The sequence below is a fragment of the Netta rufina genome, assembly GCF_964035555.1.
Source record: "Netta rufina genome assembly, chromosome: 8".
Taxonomy (NCBI): Eukaryota; Metazoa; Chordata; class Aves; order Anseriformes; family Anatidae; genus Netta; species Netta rufina.
The window spans coordinates 25499845-25510857 of NC_140131.1; the positions used below are offsets into that span (position 1 = coordinate 25499845).

An 11013-nucleotide genomic window follows, 5' to 3' on the forward strand; every position below is an offset into this window, starting at 1 on the left:
TTAGAGTAAAATAAGGAAGTTGCAAATAGCCAAGATACCACGTGGATGAATGTTTTTTGCAAGTGTACCTGGAAGGATTAATGGGGCCTGAAAGCCTTACCTGATAGAACGATTCTGTTCGGCTGAGGCATCCTTCCAAGCACTGAATCTTCATGGCCATCACTGAAGCTTTGAATTACAACATACTGTAACAGAAGTATCTCTGAAGGAGGGCATCCTGTTTAATGACTTAACAAATAATTTAAATTTGAACTGACGGAAAAACTCGGTTTATAAAACAAAATCAGAACTGCCCACAGGCCAGAACTGAAAGGACATGAAGTAGGCTGTTAGGGGTAGATGTGGCTTCTCATGCTTTGCACGGGTAGATTTCTTAGAAGATGTACTTCTGCTGTTCAGCCTACAATGTATACTGAAATACAACTGGAAAAAAGAGGAAGAATAGTGTTTCCCCTCTAATGATACTTTATAGGTGTCCATCCTTCAAGGTCTTTTACTAAGGCTTTATTTTCTGTGTGCAGTTGTACCGAACAGATGGAACTCTTCGCAGATAGAGATATGTGTGTATGTACAAGATCTGATGTTGTATTCCCCAGATAAATTCCATTTGTATTGTGCTTACAAAACGTTTACTTATTTGATTCTAATTTCAGGACTGGGGTTCTTGGATGTACTTCAGTCTTTCCTGCTTGCTGTGCAGGCTCTATGAGCTGTTCACAGCAAAGTGCTTCTCTGCTCATATGCTGTGCCTGTTGGTTACAGTGGCCCAGCTGCTGCTCCTACAGGAGATTATTTTGCTTTGTGTATTTGTTTTACCTGGTGGCAATTGTTATTTATTACAGTAGTTCGTGATTCTGTCCTCCAAATGATTGGGAGTCATTACAGGCTAATAGTTTTTCCTGTCAGTGGTATGGGATTTTTATTTAGTGACTGCCAGAAGCAGTATGATAGCTTTTAAAATTCCATTAGTCCAAATATACTCAACGTATTTGATACTCAGATAGCAAGTCTGTTGCACGTGACTTTGATTTAATATGTTTCTCTCTTTGATTGCTGGTCAGATCAGCAATCTGATCACTATCTTAAGAATTAATGATCTCATTTTTAAATATAAAGCTTTTCTCGCTGAAAAAATGGAATGTTGTAGTGACATGGTTTTTGTACTGTTAAATGTGACAAACCTGTCCAACGTATACAAATCGCGATGTTTCTGCAAGGTAAATGGGGAAAATTTCCTTCTGGACTTCCAATTCTAGTGCATTGAAATTCATCCGAGGAAAATAAGGGAGTGCAATTATAATTAAAAATTCCTTCTTGTGTGCATTTTTTATTATTTTTATTTTTTTATTCAAAGCGAGAAGGGAACTCTGGCAGATTGGAATATGCAGTCTCTGTTGTCTTTGAATAATCACGGTGATGAGGTCACTCTGTGTTAGTTGCAGGAGTTACGGTTTTTTTCAGTAATTGTACCTAAGAGTCCTGGGATGGAGACCAAACCAAATTTGATATATTGTCATAGAAGAGTGGGTCACAGGGTTGCATCTTCGATACTATAAGGAGATGCAGGAGTACTTGGCAAAGCACAAAGAAATAGCTCCTTGCAGTTGGTGAGCTGCTCTTGCAAGGATTGGGAAGCATTTTCACGTCATCATGGAACTGGTATATTGCATGTTGCAAAAAGCTTAGGAGATGTGTACCCTTTAAAATAGATTCCCCATCAGAAGCTTATCCAGGCAGTGCGAGCTCCTAATGTCCCCTGCAGCGTGTCAGGGGAGGACGATCAACCTGCAGCTGGCCACCTGTGAAGACAATGACCGTATGCACTGACTGCGTGCGCTACAAAAGGCCCAGTGAGCGATGGTGCTTGTGGAAACACAGTGTTTTCTAGTCACAGGGACTTGTTCATTCCCAGATAGAGGCTTCTGTCAATAAACTTGTTAATTGGGTGTTTCTTTCTATGAAGAAAAAAATAATGACTTAACCTTATGAATAAATACCAGAGCATAGACTAAAGGTTATTTATTCCATTATCATGTCTCCAGCCGTGGATGAGTGGAGCATGTGGCAGACATGAAGCATTATTTCCCCCAAATACTTTCCCAGCTTCCAGTTTTAAGTTCAGAGATTTCCTAAGTAGAAGAGGGAGTTTTTCTAGGAAGCAGTCCTCGGTGGGTTTAACAGGAATTTTCATTAAATCACCTGTAAGTGGGACTACCTGAATGTTCGAAGTTGTATGTTTAAAGGATTAGAACTTACATCTGCCCATCAGTCTTTCTACTTACCATTTTTTTTCTGGGTAACAATATAAAAGTAAAAATCATGGGAGTATGTTACATATATATATGCTTGCATAAAGCTGTGCACGGTGTATGTTGAGAGAGAGCACTGAGTGCGTGTTTATGCATTGCTATGTTTGGCTGAATGTTGTCAGTATTATTCATTTGAATTTGAGAATGCACAAATACTACTTGGCAGGTTTGTTGGCTTTCTTACATGTTATTTTCCTCTCCTAGTTGCGACAATTAGTTAATATGTGCATCAACCCGGATCCAGAGAAGCGACCAGACATAACCTATGTCTACGATGTAGCGAAACGTATGCATGCACACACTGCGAGCAGCTGAACAGACATCAGATCATGAAGAGCAGAAATATTCAAGTATTTTAAATAGATCATCCCACCTCTTTGTTTGTGTTACAGAAATGTAATTATTTGAAGCTTACTGTTGTGCTTTGTAAACCAATTTATATACAAGCTTTGTCATTTTCTGTTTGTTTTGTTTTGTATTTTTAACCAATTTGCAGTTTTAAGAGGTTTAAATATGTAAAGCATAACTTTAGAAGATACCAAGAACCACTTTGTTCCATGTTGAGTGAGTTCAAGTATATTTTCTTTACTAACAAAATTGCATTCAGTTGGGCCTCAGTTCTAAAACACAGTTGCACTTTTGCACAGGATACAGATATTAGGCTTATTATCTAAAAGCAAAATGTCTGAATCTCTCACCTTTTTAGTAATTTATAGAAAGTATGAATCAGCACAGTTAAGTTTATTTTAATCTTTGTTCTAAAAAGGATATAATTATTATAGAAGGTTATTGTATTTTATACTGAGTTGTAGTTCATAGTTCTCAGCTTAAGAGTAGACGGCCGACATGATTAGTTCTGTGCTTGCCAAATGTGATGGGAAAATGGTTATTGGAAAAAGCCTTACACTGAAATTTTTGTAACAACCTTTTTCGTTTTGTTATTCTGTCGTAATGCACATAAAACATTTGTTGGAGGTTTTATGGGAAAATTTAAGGTGTTGATTCTGCAATTTGATCGTTTTCAATAGCCTTGTGCAGCACTGCCCTGGGGCAATACGAGTCTGCATAGTTAAGTCTTAAAACCATGCAGATGCTTCTTGTAGCAAATAGCATTCTTTTGAGGCTAGCATATATGACAAGATCTGATTAAAAGATGTGATCTTTTAAGTTGCATCTTCCTGACTATTTATGTATCTGTCACGGTTTGTAGATTTTTTGTATTTGAAATGATTTGAATGACCTTACATTACTATATTTAAATTGAAAGATGCTTCTTAAATACTGAAAGCTTTGGGAAAAGATATAGTTGTGTACTATAACACAAAATGTATTCTTCATGAAGATCTGATTTTGTATATTGAATCCTGAGAAGCAGTTTTATATCTAGCAAAAGTAAATCTTAGCTTTTATGTTTAAGAGAAAGTCACCATTTTCATTTGGGAAATAAGTATTTATGCAAAATGTCTTACAAGTATTTTATTATTGAAGAGGAGATTCGCAGTATTTTGGGTAAACCTTAATACATTGCTGGGTATGTTTAATGTTTATATTGTTAAGGGGAAAAGGGTGTCTTCTTTCTAAATGTGATAAAAATGGAGAATGGACTGACATTTCTTGAGTTTCAAGACTGAAATTTTTTGAGAATATATAAAACTGTAAAAACAAAATTATTACCAGTGAGATTGCTAAGCAGCTGTTACAGTCAGTTAAACCTTTTCCTTTTATAGGTAAAAAGAAGTCAGTTTAGAGAAGATCAGCAGTATGTACATTCACACATTGCTTCTGTATGCAGCCAGTTCCCTGCACACTTGGAATTTTTTTTTTCACTGTGCAACTTTAATTTTTTTATCTGTTGTAATGCTCAAGGAATCCAGCTATGAAGAACGTACATGAATTTTGAGTTAGGTCAGTTGTATTTTTTTTTTTTAAATTATAAATACTATGGGAATTCTGTGTGGCAAAATGCAGTAGTTATTAAATAGTATGTGTCAGATCCTCAGCTTATTTTAATACACAATTTTTATTTTTATCTCCAGTTTTTGTAGGAAAAATCCTTAGTTTTCCTTCTCGCTGCCATGTATACCTGATTTAATGTTGTAGGACTCCAGTGGAACAATTTGTAGTGAGGAAGCATTTGAGAAACCTTGGATTGTATCTAACAGCCTCTATATTTGTTTTTCTTTATTTTCTGGTTGTTGAATTTTAAAAAATGATGTATGTATTCTTGACCAGGTGTCATAGAGTGAAATGGTTTGTATTGGAAAAGGCAGCACAATACTTGCTTGACTGCCAGGATTAGTTTTTAATACGCACAAGTACTCAAATTGGTCTTTACTGAAGTGGACTAGAATGTTCAAAAATCACTGTAAAAAAACATACACAATCAAGCTATTTGCACCTAATATTATGCATGAAGTATTTCCTCTTTTCCTGAAAGTAACCAATAACATTTTTTTCCCCTTGTCTGGAAGGATACACTGACTAAAGAAGTCATGAGTTAGCAAATGTGTGTACTTGAGTGTATATTTTTTTCTAGCGTTGCTAATGAAATCTTTTGCTGAGTAAAAGAAGTAGTCGTTTCTATTTTAAAATCTGTAAAATGGATGGTACAGATGACTTGGGTACCAAACTTGCTGTTTGAGAAGCCTGTGTGGGTTAGTAGAACTGCTTGTATAATGGGGATCACAGAACCTATCCCCCAGGTAAAGCACCTAGTAACATAGGAAAATGCCGATGTCTCTTGTAACACTTCCATGTGTGCTATACATTTTATAAAGTCTTTTCCTTTATAAAACACCATTGTATTTTTTCGTATGTCGTTGATGGCGATATCTGGCACTATTTATTTTAAGCTCTGGCATTACGTGGTTATTTTCTTCAAAATGAACATGTTAGGTTTCTATCCAAAATGTCTGAGTAGCTTCCCCTTTTATTTCGGTAGTACTACAGTATTAGTGTGCTTCACGACTGAACTTTGTGTTTTGAATGACATCGCATTAAAATATGTCTTCTGTCTTGAAAGCTTCCTTCTGTGCAATATCGTAATAGAAATAAAACTATAGAGAGCAACTATAATGTAAAAATAATAGTTCTTCTATGATATTTTTCAAACTTTTCTTATTACAGATATATATGTTACAGTAGATGCTACCTATCTTGTGGACAATTTACTGTATCCAGTATTGAATTATAGGTGAGTGTTCTTGACTGTAATGATAGAAAGTACATTCAAAAAATGATTTTCATACCATTTGTCAAAAATTGTATCTAAAAATACTACATCAGGTACATTCACAATTAACTCAAGAGTGCTTTTATCTAAAATTTAAATCTAAAATTACTCCCAAAACAATATTAAAAAACCTAAAAATCATAAAAATAGAGAAGAGCTCCTATTTATGACGCCAGTCCTGTGAGCTCTTGTTTATAGATAGTGTTTTTTGTAGATTTTCAGTCATTTTGAGTGAACCTTGTGTACTCACAATGAATAAATTGGAACCAGTAGGATATATAGAAATAATATGCTCAGCGCACTTTTTATACTTTGTATGTCACTGTTTTGGTAGCACAGACTAATGTATTTTTCCCCTTCTTCTGTTACATTTTAATGATCCAGCTACCAGTTGTATAAGCAGGCAGTAGAAGTAGGTGCTCTTTCTGTAATGAGCAAAAACTTTAAAACCATGCCAATACACAGGAAGATGAAATACAGTATTAGATGTGTCTGAGCAGGCTGGTGTTTTATTCATGCTCAGGATTAAGAAAGCCATTAAGGGTGAAATTCTTGACAGTCTTGGAAAAGGACTTCTCATGCCAGTGGTTCTCAGATAGCTCTGAATGGGACCCAGAACTGCAGTGGTGTTCATTTTTCAACTCACCGTCCACCCGGTCTCTGTCTTGGCTGCCGTACAGTGAGATGAGAAATTTGTGGCAGAATGGGAATGCCAGTGGCAAATGGTGCGTCAGATACTCGTGGGTCTAGGAGCAGGAGGTGGATGTGAGGGAGAGTCAGCGAAGGCCTTCAGCTCCTGCTTTGTGGAGCACTAATTTAATCAGGAAGTAAAGGTGCTGAACAGTAGTTTTAAATCACTGCTGTCCCAGTATTTTTAATACTCTTATAACAGTCAGAAATTTCTGCCATATCCCCCCATCATCTAGTAGCCAGTGCCAGTGCTGGACTTCGGGATTTCTCATCTCTGGTTTGGTCTGGGTGAATAGTTAAATTTTCTGCCAAGATCACTTAAGGGGGGAAATACCAATGCTAGACATGCCCAGTGATGTGCTGCTTATATTTCTGAGCATGATTCAATAGGGATTTTTAAGGTTCTTTTTCAAACTTTACTCCCTTCCCTGAGCCTTGCTCTTTTTTTTTCCCTGATTGTCATATTCACTACTGTTCGTGTCTTCCCTTGCCTCCGCTTCATCTTTCCTGGTGTCTCATCTACCTTCTTCCTGATTTGAAGTCTTCTGTGACTAGTTTTCCTAGTGGCTGTTCTTTTTAATTTTTTTTTTTGTGACTTTGCTAAACTCTGCCTATTCCGGTCTTCTCAAATTTTATTCTTCGCCATAGGGAGACGCAGTTTTTTTCTTCTGATAAGTACTTAACTCCATTGTTCTTCGTGCTGTTTTTCCAGCCTCCACCTTTGATTTCTGGTTTTAGACAGGCTTTCTCACTGCCTCAATCATTCCCATGACCTTGTCTTTACTAAGTACTGTTTGCTTTATTATCTCTCATTTTAAAATTCCCTTTCTCTGATCACTACCTGCTCTCTTTCAGCATATCTGTCTTTCTCTCTCCTCTACCCTGTCACTCACTCCTTTTGGGATCCCCAGTCTATTAACCTTTCTGACTCCTTTACTCTTCTCAGCTGCCTCCTTCCTTCATTGGCCTTACCTCCTTTGACTCGCTGGTCTTTATTTTCATCTCTGTCTGCTTCTCTATATGTGGTTTCTTTGGTCGCTTCTCACGCTGCTCTGTCTCTGTTCCTCTCCCCAGACATCTTGTCTTGTAATTTCTTAATTTCCAATTCTGCCTTTCTGAATGTCTTTGAAGAATGGCAGCACAACAAAGCTTTGGACTCATCTCTGCTTTACCTGTTTTAATTCTCCTTCCAGATGGACTTTGTAACCACGTTTATTCAATATTTTTTTCTTTCTTGTTGAACTTGCTTCCAGGTTTGCTTTTCATTTTAGTTCTCCATCCACTTCTGACACAAAATGTATCTTCATACCCTGTTTTTTACGTGACAAGATCTATTTTGTTTGAAATTGTTCTGCTTTCTCAGAATCCGTTTCTGAACCAGACCCCTCTGTCTCTTACCTGTATGAGCTCTACCCCTTTTCTGTCTGTGTATTTGGTGCATTTCTCGCTCCTTTCTTGAATGACTTCTCCTCTTTAACTCCTCCTCATTTCCTGGTCTCACACCTCTCAGTGCCTTCACTAGTGACCAAGTTTCTATTTTCCCCCTGTCCTGAAGTGGGTAGCACCAATCATCTTAACTGGTTCTCTGTTTAACACTTTGCCCTTTATTTCCCATTTAGCAGCCCCTCATTTTACATACCTGAACATCCTTCTCCATTTTTGTTTTCCATTATTTGTTTTAATGCCCCAAAGATCCAGTGCTCCCTTCCCCAGTTTGGCTCTCCCCTGCTTCCATCTCCGGTTGATTCCTTGAGTGTCCAGGCACAGTCTTAGACCTGTTGATGCAAAGATCGAATTTTTATTCCCAACTCCCTCTAGACTTTTTCTAACATCCCTGACAATTTTACTTGCCTCTCTGTTTTCCAGGGCCACAACCTCTCTCTCCCTCTGACATGCCTGCCTATCAGATGTCTCAAAGTTAGTAATGCCAGATTCCACCCCTCTTCACTGCCCATGTACTTCCTTTTATCTTCACTGTTTTAACCTCTGTGTCAGTTTTGACTTCTTTTCCTCCCTTCAAAGTACCAAAATTGACAGGAATAAACTACTGTCTTTGGGCTTTAGCTGTTTCATGTGCTGAAGAAGGAACTCCACCAAATTACTGCTTGTTTTGTGTTTTTAAGGTACTTCAGTTCCACAAGTTTGATCTTATTTTAGGACTTCAGAGCTGGAGTAGATCCTATTCCTCCAAGCACTTCAAAAGTTCTTGAATTTGGGCTACAATTTAGTTTTCTACCCCTTCAGCTACAGTTCTTGTCCTTCATTTCTTCATTTATTTACCTTATGTAACTTTTCTTGTTCTTTTTATGCTTGTACAGCTAGCAGTTATTTTCTTGTGTTAAAGCAACTTGGTTACAATGCTTGTACCTTTGCTTCAAGTAAGAATGTGCGTAAGAGCTTCCCTGGCTGGGTTTAGTGTTTGGTGTGCTGCTCCTTTGTTACTGTCCCACCCCTACAACTGATTTCTCTCATTCGGTGCCTTTTGCAAATTGCCTAACCGAGGGTACACTATGTTACACTGCAGGATAGTGGGCATAAAATTGAGCCAGCTGCAAATGAGGTAGCTTGCTTTCTGCATTGTTTTCTGTCTGTGTGTACTGTTTGGCTTCCAGTTTTTACAGGCTTTCAGACTTAGAAGACTGTGTTTGCAGAGATGCACTGGTGATCACAGTGTCTGACCTTTGATTGCTCCTGGTTGTTTTATCCTTCTACATCTGTTGAGATTGAAGGCAAAAGGTATATTATGAATTTTCCATGAAATTAAGAAGTCAGGATTTTTTGACTGTAGGATAAGAGAGCTGGATGTCAGTCAGGTAGTGAATTTGCACTAGAATAATTTCTTTTAGAGGATCAGTTGCCAGTTGGCACAAAGTAAATTCTTTTTTAAGTGTTTTATGTTTATTGTTTGTTGTCAGTATATACGATGTCATCTAAATGTTGAATTTGTTCTTCTACAACTGCCTTAATGATGCGTGGAGGCCTTAACACCTTTTTTTTGATAGAAATCTTCTGTTCATATGGAAGTAAAAAGAAATCAAGAAATTTGGTACATCGAGTCCTTCCATATAGTTTCATTTGCTTTATATTTAACTCCTAACAATAGAAAAGTCTCGAACTGGACAGGAGTGGTCCCCAAGACAGAGCAGAGATGTGCTGGACTTCCCTGCTTCCTCTCCACCTTCTAGCTGCCTTTAATATATGGTGTTGGCAGTTTTCTGTACACTTTATTGGCGGTTGTTTCTTTGATTTCAGTCATGCTGGACCATTGTAAAGATGATCCTTAACGATGAGTATTGCATTTTCTGGTGTATGATTTTGTTGGGAGATGGGAAGAGGGAAGGGTTCATTGATCTGTTTGAGTTTGGCTGGTGCTTGTTTGAAGCATGAGCTGTAGAAGCGTTTATGTTGAGAGGGGCCTTGGGAGAGGTCTCCAGTCCATCCTCTTGCTACGAGCAGGGTCAGTGCTGAATTCAGAACAGGGTTTAGGGCTTCAAATAGTTGGATCTTGAAAACCTCTAGGGATGGAGATTGTGCAGCCTCTCTGGGTGGCCTGCTGAATGCTTAGCTAGCCTCACTGTAAGCGTCATTTTCCTTTCGTTCGGTCAGAAACTTCCCAGGTTCAAATTACGGCAGTTGTTTGTTCCCATACCGCTCCTCAAATGTTATTTGTATTATAAAAAAAAAAGTAAGTCAGATATTGAAATGAAGAACTGAAGATGTTATATTTTCTCAAACTTGTTGCAAACAAATAAATATGTTCTTGTAGTACATATGTATCATCTATGTGACATGTACACTATATTCATTTATTAGAGTGTAAAATAAAATTTTTGTCAGTAAAACTTGATTTAAATGTTCTGTGATGTTTACGGCCTGGATGATCTCAGCAGTTACCTTCTAAATCTACCAGATGCTTCCTGTCACAGCACGGTTCTGCCCACCTGGGTGAAGCAGGGAAGTCAAGATGCTGACCTAACTTTGTGTTTCTGTCTTCTGGAGCCTGCGTCAAGAAAGGTAGCTGGCCACCAAGGACAGGAAAGGAGCTGACGTGCATCTGAATAACCGGTGATTATGGGAACTCTCTAACTCTCATGTGCTGGTGGAAACTTGCCTAGGGAAGTTTTTTGAAACAGAGATTTGTGAGCGAAAGTGACTCCTGGGGGGAGGAGGGGGTGGGTTCAGAGCAGTAATTTTGGTAAATTTTCCCAAATATTCAATGGGAAAGTAAAATTCAAAGCATAAAACTTTTGTCGACAAACTTAGTGGAAGCAGGTAAGTATGACATACAGTTACAAATCTGACAAAAACTCACTCTTATGAGACAATTTTCTTAAAACAAGAATTCAATTCCTTCTTCATCATAAGAAATAGTCTTTAAAAATGGTTGATTTGTTGGGGTGGTGGTAGTGGCAGTACATCATTTCTGTACTGGAGCTTTTACAGGGCATGTGTTTGACTTGATAGTTGGGTATTGCAGCCGTCTGGCAGTTGGGGTCTTTTCTCTGCCCCCTTCCACAGCGATGCAGCACAGGTGGTGGAGAGGACATGGTGGCTGTGTGTACCCTGTGTTGCCTTTGCTTCCAAGCATGGAATTGGCATGGGGTGAAGCTGCATGTGCTGCTCTGTGCTCTTACTTCCCAGCAGCTGCCATGTAGGCCAGATATTTTGGCTCTGGAAAGCAGGAAAGTTAGAGGTACTGTGTCAGTGTGCATCTCTTGTGCACGCGTAAGTCCACCATGGTGGAATTTCATCTGATTTTGATTCATTTGTGATGACAGTGTA

At 38.2% G+C, this 11013-nt stretch overlaps 1 protein-coding gene across 1 annotated transcript in view; it reads left to right on the plus strand.

The window, feature by feature from the left end:
• The window catches only part of NEK7 (NIMA related kinase 7), a 66360-nt gene extending 56289 nt beyond the window's left edge, over window positions 1-10071 (plus strand). The window contains exon 10 of the mRNA XM_084290791.1: window positions 2514-10071. Coding sequence (XP_084146917.1) covers window positions 2514-2624 — 111 coding nt within the window. The 3' untranslated portion in view covers window positions 2625-10071. The remainder of the gene's footprint in view (window positions 1-2513) is intronic.
• The last annotated feature ends 942 nt before the right edge of the window (window positions 10072-11013 follow it).